Here is a 16,967-nt window from a genome sequence, read left to right on the forward strand (position 1 = left end):
ATCTTGTAAGTTCAGGTCTGTGGCTTCCTTTATGGAATTAATCCATCTCTTGTTTGGTCTTCCTCTTTTTCTATTCCCTTCTGTTTTTCCCAGCATTATGGTCTTTTCTAGTGAATCATGTCTTATTATGTGTCCAAAGTACGATAACCTCAGTTTCATCATTTTAGCTTCTAGTGATAGTTCTGGTTTGATCTACGACCCAATTATTTGTCTTTTTCGCACTCCATGATACCATGTGTAAAGCTCTTCTCCATCACCTATTTCAAATGAGTTGATTTTTCTCTTATCCACTTTTTTCACTGTCCAACTTTCACATCCATAAATAGAGATCGGGAATTCCATGGTCTGAATGATCCTGACTTTAGTGTTCAGTGATACATCTTTGCATTTGAGGACCTTTTCTAGTTCCCTCGTAGCTGCCCTCCCCAGTCCTAGCCTTCTTCTAATTTCTTGACTGTTGTCTCCATTTTGGTTAATGACTATGCCAAGGTATTGATCATCCTTGCAAGTTCAATGTCCTCATTGTCAACTTTAAAGCTACATAAGTCTTCTGTTGTCATTACTTTAGTCTTCTTGACGTTCCGCTGTAGTCCTGCTTTTGTACTTTCCTCTTTCACTTTCAACAGCATTCATTTCAAATTATTACTGATCTCTGCTAGTAGAATGCTATCATCTGCATATCTTAAATTATTGATATTTCTCTCTCCAATTTTCACACCTCCTTCATCTTGGTCCAATCCTGCTTTCTGTATGATATGTTCAGTGTATAAATTAAACAAATAGGGTGATAAAATACACCCGTCTCACACCCTTTCCGATTGGGAGCCAATCGGTTTCTCCATATTCTGTCCTTACAGTAGCCTTTTGTCCAGAGTATAGGTTGCGCATCAGGACAATCAGATGCTGTGGCACTCCCATTGCTTTTAAAGCATTCCACATTTTTTCATGATCTACACAATCAAAGATTAGCTGTAATCTATAAAGCACAGGGTGATTTTCTTCTGAAATTCCTTGGTCCCTTCCATTATCCAACGTATGTTTGCGATATGATCTCTGGTACCTCTTCCTTTTCTAAATCCAGCTTGGACATCTGACATTTCTCGCTCCATATATGGTAAGAGCCTTTGTTGTAGAATCTTGAGCATTACTTTACTTGCATGGGATATTAAGGCAATAGTTCGATAATTACTGCATTCCCTGGGATCCCCTTTCTTTGGAATTGGGATGTATACTGAATGCTTAAAGGCTGTGAGTCATTGTTTAGTTTTCCATATTTCTTGATGAATTTTTGTCAAAATTTGGACAGATTCAGTCTCAGTAACTTGTAGCAACTCTATTGGTATGCCATCTGTTCCTGGTGATTTGTTTCTTCCTAGTATTTTAAGAGCAGCTTCCACCTCACATTCTAAAATTTCTGGTTCTTCATCATATGGTTCCTCCGTGAATGAATGTCAACCTTGCATCTCTTTTATACAGTTCTGCTTCCATTTTCCTTTTATTTTATTTCTGTCAGTCAGTGTGTGCCCCTGTTGATTATTTAACATCCCTACTCTTGGTTTGAATTCTGCTTTAATTTAGCTAATCTTTTGGAATAGGATTCTTATTCTACCTTTTTTGTTGTCCTCTTCTATTTCTGTACAATAACTATTTGAATAGTTCTCTTTGTCCCTACGTACTAGTTACTGTATTATTGCATTTAGGGTTCTAACCGTGTTTCTATCTCCTTTTGCTTTTGCTTCCCTTCTTTCTTTAACCATTTTAAGAGTTTCGTCAGTCATCCATTGAGGTCTTTCTCTCTTTTTAACTAGAGGTATTTTTGCATTCTTCCCTGATAATGTCTCTGACTTCAATCCATAGTTCTTCTGGTTCTCAGTTAGTTAATTTAGTTTACATATCACTTCATATTTCAATAGAAATCTCTAAGCAGTTTACATATCCTAACAAAAAGGAATCAATGTTAAGAAATACATAACATTATACTTATATACTTGCTAATAGTCTCTGTACACAATCGAAACAACCTAGTGAAGTGTCTGTAAGTGGCATAATCCTGGACTTACCTTCTGTTTTTCCATTTTTCAGCATATGAACTAGACCAGAATTCTCCATTTCCACTATAGTCTTCATATGTTTGGAAATAAGCTCTCTCTCAACAACTTTTACAATTGGCTCTTCAGTTGATTTATCAAGGCAGTGCATCACACGTTCTATTTCTTCATTAATTCTAGCTTCTACTTTCTTTATATAAACTGAAGCACTATTTTCTGCTAAAAACTTCTGGCTTTCCATCTGAACAGAACAAAGCAGAGGCACACCATGTGATATTAAAACCTTATGACAGAATTATTACAAACACACTTCCTCCCTTCCTATACACCTAATCAGTCTCTATAACCTTTACCTTGTTGTAACCCATACAGCCCTTTATTATTATTCACATATTACACTATATGGGTGGGGCTGAGAGGCTGGGGCTCGCCTCATGCACACAAAACAAGCACAAATCAAAGTAGAAACTTCCCAGTTTGTAACTCAGTCTCTCAGCTGCAATACTACACCAGCTCTGAAAAACTGCTAACTGCTAATTTAAGGGGATGTTCAGAGCTGGCATAGTGTAGCAGTGATACCTGCTAATTTAGAACCCAACAATATAGACTTGCACATATTTGCTGGGATAAATGTCTACACCATCTGTAAACTAGTGTGTACATGAATTGGCGGTGGGGCGGGGGAGAGGATAAACAGGTATTTCTATCTAGTGGCAGCATCTTGCACTTTATGTGGATCTACTGAATCTGAGTACATGCATGGAGAGGAAGGGCTCCCACGATAAAGGGATGGAAGTGAAAAGACCCCACACATGAGCAGAACGCTGCTTGTACAATTTATATAAAGAGTGGAATCCAATGTTGTACGAGAGAATTTCCACTCGCACAATAAAATGTCACATCCCTCTCTTTCCCTCTGCAGCCCAAATTCTGCTCCTGAGTGTCCCCCAACCATCCAGAGCAGATTTTGAAAAAACACAGAGGTCTCAGGGAGGAGAGGAAGGCAAAGTTGCATTGCACGAGTGGAAGTCTGTTCTGCTCATAAGCATCACTGGAAACAACCAAGCATGTTCACATTTTCAGGGCGGGGGAGGGAATCGTTTTATTTTGGTCTTTGGGACAGTAAATCTTTAAGCAATATAAATAAGTCAGTATCTACCAGTACAATTATAAACCTTAACTGGAAAAATTTAACTGGAGAGATTTTTGCAATGTACAGTTGCAAGTACTGTCAAACAAATTCATTAATCAGATAAATACAATAGAAAACAGTGAAGTTAACATCCCACATACACTTGAAAACTGTATTGTACCTGAAAGAATTCTGCTGACATCTCTAAAAATGGAGCTTCAAAGTCTTCTTCATAGACTGATCTTCCCTCAAGGCCTAGAATCATTAACATCTGACAAGCATTTCTTATTGCTCCTCTGTGAAAATATTAATACAGATTAATTTTAGCAGAAACAGAATTTTCAAAACCATTCAGCACATCCTCATATAATTTCCACCCCATTCCCAGATCAACACAAGTGACCCTCATCATTCCAGCATACTCTACAGGGAGAGGAAGTCCCCCCAAGAACATCTCTACAGGAGAGACGACGCCAGGCAAGTGTACCATCTAGCTGCTGTTGCTGCTCTTGCTGGGTTGACTCCACTTGTGGGACTTCTGTGAGAGACCTGCCTCCTTGCAGACCCAGGCCCCATCAGCTGTGACTCAGCAGTTTCTGCCAGCAAGTACCACCTACCCCAGCTGCAGCAGTTGAGAGGGGCTGGCAGATAAAAGCAGGACTCCTGTAGGGCGGGTCCGCCGCCGGTGGGGTCGCCCCTTTGGGGGATCCACGTCGGGGGAACACAAGGGCAAGGGCTTGTCCTGCTACCCAGAAGAGGGAAGGAGGCTGCAGACCCACAGAGGTGTGGGGGCCTGGTCGATAAGTAATGATTTTAAATTAATTGTTGGTGGGGGGAAGGAGGGGGTTTTTTTGGTGGGTTTTTTGAGGGTTTTTTGGTGGTTTTAAGGGTGGGTGGCCTGCCTGAGTTGTGGAAGCTAGTGTCAGGGGCATGTGTCAATCAGAGGGGAGTGATTGGGGGAGGGTGGGAGGCCAATATCTAACGAAGCTGGGAGACAGATGGTGGTGGAGTGCTAGGGGCAGGCCACGTCAAGTAAGAGGAACTAAGGAGAGATGCGTAATATCTGTCTCCTGTTCTGGGTCTGTCCAGAGCTGAAAGATAGCTGGGGGATGCTTGACTCCATACTCTGGCCTTCGATTTACTGAAGGTCCCTGGTTCTCACCAGGCCTCCTCTCCATGAGACCAAGGTTGTTGACTGCATGTACTGGAGGTTGGGCCCAAAGGGCAGTCTAGGGATTCTGCTCTTGTACCGTCCACCCCGCTGCACGACAGACTCCCTGGCCGAGGTACTGGAGGTGGTCTCGGATGTGCGTGTGCAGTCCCCAAACTTGTTAGTATTGGGAGACTTTAATGTACATTCGGAGGCCATCCTCACAGAGGCACCATAGGACTTCATGGATACCATGGCTTCCTGGGAGCTGCACCTTATTCCAACAGGGCCCACCCATGTAGCTGGCCATGCACTCGACCTTGTGTTTGTCTCGGGAGAGGAGGGAAGTGATCAGAAAATTGGGGATACATCCATCGCCTCGTCATGGTCAGATCACTACTTGGTGAGGGTGGACTTCTTGGTGCCACAAACTCTCTGTTGGGATGGAGGACCCATTAGGATGGTCCGCCCCAGACGTCTGATGGATCCAGATGGATTCCTGAATGCGCTTGGGGATTCTTTGGCGCATGCACACGGGCACTCGGTTGAGACCCTGGTGGAGGGGTGGAATGTTGCAATCACCGGGGCATTAGACCGGGTGGCTCTGAAACTCACTCTCCCCCTGAATAGAGCTCAGACAGCACCGTGGTATACTTCACGGTTGCAAACTCTGAGGCGGGAGGTGAGACGGCTAGAGCGCCGGTGTGGAAATCTCACTCTGACGACGATCACATACGGGTTAGAGCGGCTGCAGCAGCCTACCATGTGGATTTTTATGCTGCCTCTATTGCGTCCACAGAGTGCTGTCCCAGGAGGCTGTTCCAAGTGGTCCGGAGCCTGGTCAGTCCAGTTGCCCCGGAACCGATGGAACATGCTAAGGCCTCCTGTGATGAGTTTGCAAAGCACTTTACAGAGAAAATTGATTGTATTAAGAGTGCTATTCCGTGCACTGTGGACACAGTGAGCGAGCCAGAGGCAGCCTGTGGTGCTCCGGTAGTGTGGGATCGGTTCCAACTTCTTCCCTCCGATGAAGTGGACAAGGTGCTTTCAACTGGCTCTTCAGGCAGGCTTTTGGGGTGGGTTAGGTTTTATTATTATTGTTGAGATTTTTTAATGTTTTAATGTATTTATATGTTTTTATTTTGTACGTCGCCCAGAGTGGCTGAACAGCCAGCCAGATGGACGCCTAATAAATTTAATAAATAAATAAATTGATGAAAGAAGAGCTAGAATAGCACAAAGAAGAGACTTTTCTGATCTTATTTTGAGACTATAGTATATAACCTATGCTGAGATTTAAAAAATGTGCATTGCTGCTGTTCTTCAGGAGGCATTTTAAGGCAAGGCTCTTTGGGTGGGCGTTTTCGAGATTGTTGTAACACAATGTGAAGACTATATAGTGCTGGCTACTAAACTGGATTTCATGGCTATAGCGATTTCTGGTTGTCACCATTATAGCAGCTGAAGAAGATGAACTATGAACTTTGAAGCTCTCAGTTCAATCATTCCAGCTGCCATTAATTCTTTAGGTGGCATTAGAGATAAGTTACCATTCCTTACCACCCCCACCCCCAAAAGAAATCAGCGATATGGGGGTAATAATACTGGCCTGTCTTACACAGTAAGAGAATTACGGAGCATGAATGCAAAATGCTGTGTACTTTCAGAAAGTGCTAAGTATTATTATGAATCAGATTTTTTAAAAATCAGTTATTTTAAATCAGATTTTAAAAGCTGTGTCTTTTTTTCTAAAAATCTCATTCAAAATGAAACTGAAATTTAATATAAAACATAATACCTATATTTATAAATTATTAAAAGTGAATCCATAATCTTGATGTATTGTTGCTATAGAAGTTTCACTCTACATAAATCAAATTGGACCAAAACTGAGGGAAGGGTTCTAGCAACGATCATACAAATCTGTATTTCCAAGAGGTGTAATTATCCAGAAACACAGAACCCTGATCCAGTGAGAGAGAAGCAGGCTTTCATGTATGCAGCTAACAAAGAAGCAGATGAGCATCTATGTCACAATATCATTAGGGGGTGTACACTGGATGAATTCCAAAGCAAATTGGGGTGTCTTGGAGGGATTTTGGGCTTGTCAGAGGTACAGTACAATCTATATGAGGCAACACAGGTAAGAAAGAGCCATGAAGCATTTCATGGCACTTCAATGATTTAAATATCAAAAAAATGCTGCAGACAAGCATCTTCTAAAAGCAAAAGCAATCCTTTAAGCTAATCATATAAGGAAAAATGCCAAGGGCAAACGCCAGAGTGGGGAGAGGGTGGAGGAAGAGCCCCATTGTGACTGACAGATCAAGCATGTAGTCTGAGAGAATGAGTGCCCAGAAAGCAAATCTCTTTTAGCCTCCTTCCCTATCATATCAACTTTTTAAAAGGTACCTAGCACAAAAGCCCCTGTAATATTTGTCTGCAGTTTGACAACCTGGAACATCTTTCTCATTTTTGCATTATCAAATGAATTAAAAAAACACTAGGGGGAGATTAAGTGATCCTTTTTTACCCACTGTAATAGAAGCCCTTGCAGGGAAACCACTGTAGCTATCCTTCTGAACTTTGGCAGGATTCATGCACTCAGACAGGATGACCTTGCGTGCAAATTTCATCCACTTCTGCTCTAAAATAAATGTTAGACACTTTCTTTTTTTAAAAAAGGACATATTAAATTGCCCTGCATAAAAGCATACTATATCCACCCTAAAGGAGCTCCTATGCCTACAAATTTCATCCACTCCCATGTAAAGTATTGAGGAGTGAGGGGATCTGACTTTTGAGGTCAAGTGCTATATTCATTGTCATGGTTTTCATCAAAGAGCCTAGTAAATAATCACAGACTTTGAGTCCAAAGGCATTATCCTGTAATGTATCAAGATTGCTCACTGAACACAACTGGGTGATCTTATATTCCTATTTTATGCCTTATAATGACCTGAGGTTTGCAATGTGCTCAGGTTCAATTATGGATATTTATGAAATGATGTGACATACCAGGCAGGCAGCTGAGATGTAATTTTTATCTCAGAAAAAAACTGATCTGTTCAGTGGCTACTGGCTCTTCTGGAAAATTTCAGGCACTTCATCTTTAAGTCACTGATCTTGCTTAGTGCCCCTCAAGTGCACCCAGGTACACACAACAATCCACTAATTTCACAACTTCTCCACAATAATTTAATAGCCATAGCAACCAAGTAGTGTGCAATTCTGCTCAGGAACGATGTGAATTATAAAACAGGAAACTTGAATAGGAACTACACAATAACTTATCCATATAAACTGATAGATACCAACATGTTGATATGCACTCAGCGTTATGTTGCAATGTGGAGTTGGACAAGTTAAAATATTGTGTAAATTACTAATGAAATTGCAATAGCTACTAGTGCTCTGACACAGTAACACTCTGCAAATAGGAGGACAATTTGTTTAAAGAAAGACAATTTGTTTAGAAGCAAAGGGCTTTTGAGAATGAAGTTCCCAAGCGCTCCAAGGAAGAAACCAAAGTGTAACTAATGCCTGCTGCCTTTCCATAAGCTATCAATAGGCAACCTGTAGCCAAAAAAGAATCGAGTTTCAATTTGGTTTGAAAATGGTAAGGAATGAAAATTGGCAAATAATTAAAATGGCAGAGAAGAAATGGATAGTGAATATATTGATGACTTTTTTAAACAAATGTTTCAACTATAATATTGAATCTGATTATCTATTTTACTTTTTAGTAATCCATGGAATATTTATTGATGGCATGCTACACATAAATTTATTAATAAAAAACATGATATTTAGAAAATGCAAACAAAAGCACAATAGCAGCAAACTTAATTCAGGCACACAAAACCCAGAGATCTCACAAGAATAATCTCAAAGATAGCACTTTTTTGCAGGTGTACCTGTCTACAACTTCTCCTTTCCGTTCCCTTGCAATCATGTCCAACAAAGTCTGTCGCAGATGATCTCTAATACATCCATAACGTACAACTTGATCTCGAAAAATGATTAATCCCAAATTGTAGACATTTTCCACATTATTTTGTTGTACATATACACGGTCCTAAAATTAAAATGAATGCAAAGATTTATATTCAATACAACTACTATACAGTTTATCCAAAGGGAGTGCTTAGAAGTACATGAACACACCCCTTTTTGTTCTTAGAGCTGCTTCTGAGAAAGACACCACTCCCCAAAACAACCTTCAATGCACTTTCCCTGCCAACATTTTTATCAAATTGGTATCACAATAACTGTATAAATGGTTACTGTTTACATAAAACAATTGTCTTAAAATTAAGGCAAAATTAATAGATCAGAACACACTATCATTGATCACACATGCCCCTAAATATATACAATCTAACTTTACAATTTGAAAGACAGTAGACCTGACAGATACAACAGAGCTCAGACTCCATACCATAAAAACTATTTTGTGAGTTATGACAGATATACTCAGAGATGTGAAAGCCCGGAAACCCCCCAGAAAAAATAAGAGAAAAACTTATTTTTTCTATTTTTTCCCAAAGCCCTTTTTTTCCTGAAAAATTGGAAACAAAAGAAAAAAACGGATTATGGAATATTTTATTTTAGCATGGTAAATAAAATATTTCATTGAATCTTGGTCCCCCCCTTTTTCTTAGTTCTTTTTGTGGGAATGGATGCTTTATGTCTGCTTGACACTGTGGAGGACTAGCGGAGACATGAGTAATGTTCTTTCTTATTAATGCTGATGGTTTCCTCTGTGTTTTTTTTTTTAATTGCTTTTGCCTACTCCTCATAAACTGGTTCCTCATAAAGAGGTTCCTTACAGTTCAGGATCTTGTAGATCCATTTGTTACAAAAAAAGTAAATATTTAAAAAAGTAAATTCAATTTGTAATAATTGTTTGAATAAAATGTACTTTTAATATACCAAATGTGATAATTGTATGCCAAATCAACTTGTACATAATTACATTCGATGTTCCTAAAGTAACAAAGTGACTTTCAATCTGTAAAGTGCTAATATTGCATTTTTTCAATTTTTCCAAAAAGTTCCATTTTTTCCCTGAAAAAAGATGGGGAAAAACCAGTCCAAAATGTCCAAAAATTTTACATCTCTATGTACTCATGTTGTAGAGAACACTTATTACAGGGAAATGGAGAGCACAAATGGCTTCAGGGTACCTGATGCTAAATAGGAATGACCATAAGTCAATATAGAAACGCTCACTGCTCTTTGAATGAAAGTTGGCATAAAATCACAACAAGTAAGTATTATCCATCAGCTCTGCTTCCCCCCTTGTCTGTCACTTAGCAGCAGTCATTCCATCAGGATACCTGAACTGTTTCTATCCCAACTGAAACTTTTAATAACTGGTGCCAGAGTTAATTTTTTTCATCCTCCCTCCTCATCCCTTTTCTCTTGTGTGTTTTAGATTGTAAAAGCTTGGGAGCAAGACCTGTCTTGTTTTTTTACTGATCTGTAGACCACTCTAGGATAATTTTTGCCTACAAATGGCATAAATATGCTTTAAATAAATATTAGACACAACCTGCACTGAGCAGACACAAACTATGCAAGGAACACTCCATAAAGTAATGCTGCATGCTAATTATATTAACTACATTTAATAATCCAATATATTATTAGATGAATAATGAAAGCAATACTTCACATATCCTAATACTTTAGACCTTCGAAGACATGAATAATTAAACTGGGTGGCACACGTTTGCTATATAGTCAGACAGACCAAGTGGCACAAATTGGACCATTGGTCTCACCTGAAGGGTGATTTTCATAGGAGAACTGCCATCAAGCGGGTTATAGCTCCACCTATCGTCCGAAGGCAAGAATGTTTTGAAGTCAAGACTAGGGGCATCAGGCCCCTCCCACTCTCCAGTTCATTTGCAGCGAGTCCAAAGAGAGATATCTAAAAATGCAGGAAAAAAGGCCAATGGGCCTACCAGCAAGAACATAACACAATAGCAATATTCATAATAATATGACTCTAACATAGAGATATAACAGTAATAGCAGTCTTGACTTCACTAGTAAATCAAAATATAATAGCGTAACAGGAATATATGAAAAACCCCAAAAAATATCTAGGTATCTTCCAACAGGGAGGGTCATGATGGCAGTCCTCCTATGAAAATCACCCTTCAGGTGAGACCAATGGTCTATTTTCCATAGGAGGACTGCCATCAAGCGGGATGTACCAAAGCAGCCCATAACAGGGAGGGACCACCCACATCCTAATCATCATTAAGAACCTGTTGCAACACTCATCTGCCAAAAGAGGCATCGGCAGAGGCATAATGATCTATTTTGTAATGCCTTATAAACAAGTGTGGGGTAGACCAAACAGCAGCTCTGCAAATATCAGCAACAGGAGCGTTGGTAGCAAAAGCAGCCGTAGTGGCCGCTGACCTAGTGGAATGAGCTGTTATACTAGCTGGAACTGGAAGCTTAAGGGACTCATAAGCTAAGGTAATACATGCACGCAACCAGCGGGATAAGGTGGAATTAGCTACTTTATGCCCCATAGAACGTGGATGAAAGGATACAAACAAAGACTCAGTTCGTCGTATATCCTGGGTCCTAGACAGGTAGGTCTTGAGAGCCCTCCGAACATCCCATGAATGCCAAGCCTTCTCTAGAGGATGGGTAGGATTCGGACAAAATGAAGAACAATGTCCTGGTTGCAATGGAAAACTGAATTGACCTTGGGACGGAAGGAAGGATCAGTCTTCAGCACAACAGAGTCCTTGTGAAAGACACAGAGATGGTGGGCAGAAGACAATGCGCCCAGTTCCGAAACTCGTCTCGCAGAGGTGATCGCGATCAGCAACAGGACCTTGAATGACAACAGACGTAAAGGCACAGTCCTAAGGGGCTCGAACGGAGGGCGTTGTAAAGCCTGTAGGACCTTCGACAAACTCCATGTGGGAAAACGGTGGAATACAGCTAGCGAGCGTAGCGCGGTTCCCCTCAGAAAATGTTTGATGAACGGGTGCAAGGCAATAGGAGCACCAGCGGAGGACACTGAGAGAATGGACGACAGAGTGGATGCATGTCTACGTAAGGTGTCGGGTCTCAGTCCCATCAGGAGGCCCCTATGAAGGAATTGCAGCACCTGTTGTATTGTGGCCTGGGAAGGATCGAGGTGCTGGGACTGACACCACCTGGAGAATGCCACCCAAGTATGTTGATATATACGGGTGGTGGATGGTTGTCTCAAGGCCAAAATAATGTCAATAACAGCATCAGACAGGCCAGCAGACCTTAAATGTCCCCGTTCAAAAGCCACGCTGTTAGTTTGAGCCAATTGGGATCCTGATGCAATATTGGGCCCTGGGATAAGAGGTCTGGCCTGACTGGGAGCGTCCAAGGGTCCGTCACTGACATGGCAAGGAGATCCGAGAACCACTGTTGACGGGGCCAATATGGAGCTATCAGAACCAGTTTGGCCCTCTCGCGTCGCGCCTTCCTCAAGGTTCTGGCTAACAGTGGTATTGGAGGGAAGGCGTACAATAGGCCATCCGACCACAGTAGCGACAGGGCATCCACCGCTTCCGCTGTCGTGTCCAGATCGACTGAGAAGACGCCGAACCGACACTGGAGAAGATGGAAAATGGTCGGATGAAGTTTCCATTCTCCCGGAAAGACCTGTTGTCTGCTGAGCCAGTCTGCTGTCACATTCCAAATTCCTCTGAGATGTTCTGCTTTTAAGGATTGCCGATGTTGCTCTGCCCAGTCAAATATAAGGGAAGCTAGGTTCTGCAGAGGACGGGACCTGGTCCCCCCTTGTCTGTTTAAATGAGATTTGGCACACGTGTTGTCCGTTCGAATGAGAACATGGTCCAAGTGGAACAGAGACTGAAAATGGAGCAGAGCTAAGTGGACATCCTTCAGTTCCAGCCAATTGATGCTCTGAGTCTGCTCTGCTGTGGTCCAAACCCCTTGAACGTACTGGGAGTTGCAGTGGGCTCCCCAGCCGAGGAGACTGGCATCTGTGGTGATAACAGTCCTGCGGGGTTCTCTGAACGGAGTGCCCTGGGTGAGATGTTGGACCCTCGTCCACCAGCGGAATGAAAGACGCAGCGCAGGGCTCAAGGGAATTGCTCGATGATTTGACCTGGCAATGTCCTGCTGAAACGGCAACAAGGCCCACTGGAGTTGGTGAGTATGAGCTCGAGCCCATGGCACAATATGGATGGTGGACACCAACATTCCGAGAGCCCTGGCTAGAAGCATGACGTCTGCGGTTGCGTGGTGAATCAGAGACCGTGCGATGTCTGTGATAGCAGTTATGCGGTCTGGAGACAGGAACACCGTCGCCTGCAGGGTGTCCAATATCGCCCCTAGATGTTGTAGGCATTGGGTTGGTTGGAGATGGCTTTTGTCGAAACTGACTAGCCAGCCGTAGGCCTGCAAGACATGGAGCGTGAGCGTTAGATGGTGATGAGCCAGCTCCCTGGAACTTGCCCGTATTAAAAGATTGTCCAAGTAGGGGTAGATATGCACCCCTTGAAGCCGGAGGTAAGCCACTAGTATGAGTAGCACCTTGGTAAATACTCTTGGGGCAGATGACAGGCCGAACGGCATTGCTCGATATTGAAAATGCTGGGGGCCGAAAGCAAACCGAAGAAATTTTCTGTGGGCTATGCAAATAGGCACATGGAGATATGCTTCCTTTAGGTCGATAGAAGCCAGGAAGTCTCCTTCGTGAAGGCTTTCTGTAATGGAGTGGAGGGATTCCATTTTGAACCTGTGATACTTTACGAAACGGTTGATGAACTTGAGGTCCAACACCGCCCTCCATGACAGATCTCATTTGGGCACAGCAAATAGGAGGGAATACACCCCTTCCGACCTCTCTGTTGTAGGGACTGGCTCTATCACCGCTGTGTCCAAGAGGTGATGTATGGCTGTCTGCATGATGCAGTGCCTGGCTGGTGCCCTGGGACAAGGGGAGGGATGAAATCTATCCAGAGGGATTGCCGAAAACTCTAGTGCATAGCCATAACAAAAAAGATCTCTGATCCAGGCGACCTGAGTTAGACGCAGCCAATGGTCTCCAAACAGAAGCAGTCTCCCCCCAACCAGTATTGCGTCAGTACTGTCTGTGCTGGCAAGACCCTCCCCTATATGAGGACATTGAGGTACCTCTGCACCCCTGGTACTGACCTCTGCCTGGGAAACGTCTGTTCCAGACTCCCCTGGAGGGACGGAAATCATAGGTTCAGAAATCGCGGCCTCGTCCCTCGGCCCGCGTTTCTCGAAAGGGCTGGGTCGTGCGGTATGAGGTGAAACGTCTGAGGGCCTGCGATCAACGTTCCTGACAGTGGCCAAGACAGGCTTTCGAGCATCCTTGGGGTCAACAAGCACTGCCTTTAGGGCTTCCTCGCCGAAGAGTAATGAGCCGGAATAAGGTGCCCTTGATAAATTAACTCTGGCTGTAGAGTCCGCTTGCCAGTGACGAAGCCAGAGGGTCCGCCGAGCGAGTACCTGAGCTGCCATAGCTCTTGCTCCCAGCTGATTTGCGTCCAAGGTGGCATCAGCCACAAACACCGCTGTCTTGCGCAATTTCATCAGTGACCTCCTCAGAGAGACAGGATCGGGATTAGGATCATCTAAGAGGTCATCCAACCACATCATTGCTGCCCTGGAAAAGATGGAAGCTGATGCAGAGGCTCGCATGGAGAAAGCGGTGGCCTCATGGTTTTTGCGTAAGGCAAAGTCCAGCCTCCTCTCAGTGGCGTCCTTTAAATGTGAATCTCCTTCCCTCGGCAAAAGGGATCTAGAGACTAGACTAGAAATCGGCTCGTCTATGCCAGGGACGGCCAGTCTGCTTGCAAATTCCGGAGCCAAAGAGTAAAGCTTGTCCGCAAGGGCGTTAAAACGGCGTGTTTGTAATGGGTGAGACCATTCGTCCTTGGCCAGCTTAGCAATAGGATCTGGCACAGGAAGGTAGTGCTCTGCTGGCGTGGGGGATTTCAGAACCCTGGACCCTTTAATAGCAGGAGTGGCAGCGGCAGGTTGTGTAGATTGTAGACCAAGGGTGTTCAGTACTCTGCGAGCAAGGGACTGATAATCGGAGGCATCAAACAGACGATAAGATGTATCCTCCTCTTGCTCCGACTGGTCACTCCAGTCGTCACCTTCGGCTTGCATAGCATATGGCAGGTCCTCCCCACAAGAGACGTCATCGACAAACCTGCCCCTGGCAATGTCAAAAGGGTTTGGAGAACATGATGGATCTGCCTCATTGCGGACATAGTGGCCCAGATCATCGGGTTGTCTACAAACACACCGCTGAGGCATGGCAGTGACCTGTGACTGTGACTGTGTTTGAGAGAAGAATGACAGCATGTCTTGTAGTTGCGATATGAACTCCTGAGACAGCTGCAGCCCCGGTGTGGGAGATGGCTGCACATGTAAAGGCAAAGATATGGGCGGCTCAGCAGGCTGAGAAGAGGAATGAGCCCTAGGTGGTACTATGGGAGGAGGATAGCTGGCTGCTGGTTGGTCAGGAAACCCTGGAAAGTCCTCCTCGGAGGATGCGGCCGGAGAATTAAAGAGATTTGTTAATGGTTCCTGGCCCGCCTCCTCAGAAACCGGTACAGAAACGTAGCGTGCCCGCTTGGTTGTGTTGTGGCTGGATATATGCTTGGTTTTGGCAACCGCTTTGACGTGTTTGTGCTTGGTTGCCTTAGACTGTTTAGGCTTGGTTGCCTGAGCTGTCACTGGCTGTTCCGCCATCATATATTTTCGAGGGGGTTCAGTACACAGCCACGGATGGGGCAGAATGTACAGACCCAAACAGGCTCAGTACATGGCCACGGATGGGGCAGAATGCACCGGCTCAGATGGCTAAGTACACAGCCACGGATGGGGCAGAATGTACAGTATCAACAGCCTTGGTACACGGCAACGGATGGGGCACAATGTACAGTTCAAACAGCCTTGGTACACGGCAACGGATGGGGCACAATGTACAGTTCAAACAGCCTTTGCACAGTATGAACAGCCTTGGTACACGGCCATGGATGGGGCAGAATGTACAGTATCAACAGCCTTGGTACACGGCCACGGATAGGGCAGAATGTACAGTTCAAACAGCCTTTGTACAGTATGAACAGCCTTGGTACACGGCCACAGATGGGGCAGAATGTACAGTTCAAACAGCCTTTGTACAGTATGAACAGCCTTGGTACACGGCCACGGATGGGGCAGAATGTACAGTATCAACAGCCTTGGTACACGGCCACGGATAGGGCAGAATGTACAGTTCAAACAGCCTTTGTACAGTATGAACAGCCTTGGTACACGGCCACAGATGGGGCAGAATGTACAGTTCAAACAGCCTTTGTACAGTATGAACAGCCTTGGTACACGGCCACGGATGGGGCAGAATGTACAGTATCAATAGCCTTGGTACACGGCCACAGATGGGGCAGAATGTACAGGTTCAAATAGTTTCAGTAGTCAGCATCAGTAGCGGATTGAGTAGAGGAACCTGTGTAGGATTATAGGTATCCTATCTTGCAGCACACACACAAAAAAGTAGATCTCGTTGTGGGAGCTGACTTGCAGCCTTTGGCTCTGTTATCCACAGCCCTTGTCAGTTAGACCCCTTTTCAGTATAGAACAGGCTAAACAGAAAGAGCGGGAAAAGAGGGACAAACAAAATGGCGCCCGTTAAAAGAGCGGGAAAAAATTCAATCAAAAAGGGCGTAGAGACGAAGAAGAAGCATTGGCGGACACTGAGGAGCACCAGTGAGCTGAAATGGGGCTGGCCAGAAAAAATTATGTGCAACAGAATGGCCTCAAAAACGGCTGCAAATAAGCTCTACAGCCGCGGGGCTGAGAGACGCAATTGCAGCTTAAAAGGCCAGGTAAAAATTCTCCGCCAAGGAGGCCGAATGGCCAGCAAAATCCCAGCAGCCGCTGGAACCGTTGCAGTGGGGAGAAGACGCAGCCGCAGGCTCCTGAAGACCGTCGCGGCAAGATTTGTTTTTAATGCCGCGGAACGAGTTGGGGGAGGCAGAGCAGCCCAACTAATAAGAGCCGCTGAGAGGAAAAGAGAGAGAGCCGCAGCCGCAGGCTCCTGGAGGGGAAAATTTAAAGGAACCACCGCGAAGTCAAATGCTGCGACAGGAGCTGGGAAGGCGGCAACCCAACAAAGGGACGTTGAAAACAAAAGGAGCCACAGCAGCAGGCTCCTGGGGTAGGCGGCAAGCCGTAAAGGCACAAAAAAAGCGGCGGCGCAGACCAGGAAGCTGCAGCCGCAAGCTCCTGCTTTAAGGTTGCGTCCGCTGCCTAAGGAAGGGAGAACCGCAGCCGTGGTCTCCCTAAGTCGTCATTAAGCTAGGGACTGAGGAAAAACACGGGGAAGGAACAACCCCCCAAAGAAATTCCCCAGGAAGAATAAACAAACAGTCTAAGTAAAGACAGAGGGAAGGAAATGCACAGGAATACACACACAAACCTCCCACCCTGTCACACAGATACACAAAAACTTATCTAGAAGCTACGCTATCAATAAATTCGAACTTGCACGGACGAAGGCAAGAATGAACTGGAGAGTGGGAGGGGCCTGACGCCCCTAGTCTTGACTTCAAAA

General features: G+C 44.3%; 1 protein-coding gene across 3 annotated transcripts in view; it reads right to left on the reverse strand.

Annotated features, from left to right (window-relative positions):
- The window catches only part of CUL3 (cullin 3), a 90,067-nt gene that overhangs the window by 21,334 nt on the left and 51,766 nt on the right, over window positions 1-16,967 (reverse strand). For all 3 annotated transcript variants that reach the window (XM_061636803.1, XM_061636802.1, XM_061636804.1), the window contains exons 4-6: window positions 8,248-8,408; window positions 3,362-3,476; window positions 2,061-2,289 (exon numbers count right to left, since the gene is read on the reverse strand). In XM_061636803.1, the coding sequence (XP_061492787.1) occupies window positions 2,061-2,289; window positions 3,362-3,476; window positions 8,248-8,408 (505 nt within the window). The remainder of the gene's footprint in view (window positions 1-2,060; window positions 2,290-3,361; window positions 3,477-8,247; window positions 8,409-16,967) is intronic.

The sequence above is a fragment of the Rhineura floridana genome, chromosome 7 (assembly GCF_030035675.1).
Source record: "Rhineura floridana isolate rRhiFlo1 chromosome 7, rRhiFlo1.hap2, whole genome shotgun sequence".
NCBI classification, from domain to species: Eukaryota; Metazoa; Chordata; class Lepidosauria; order Squamata; family Rhineuridae; genus Rhineura; species Rhineura floridana.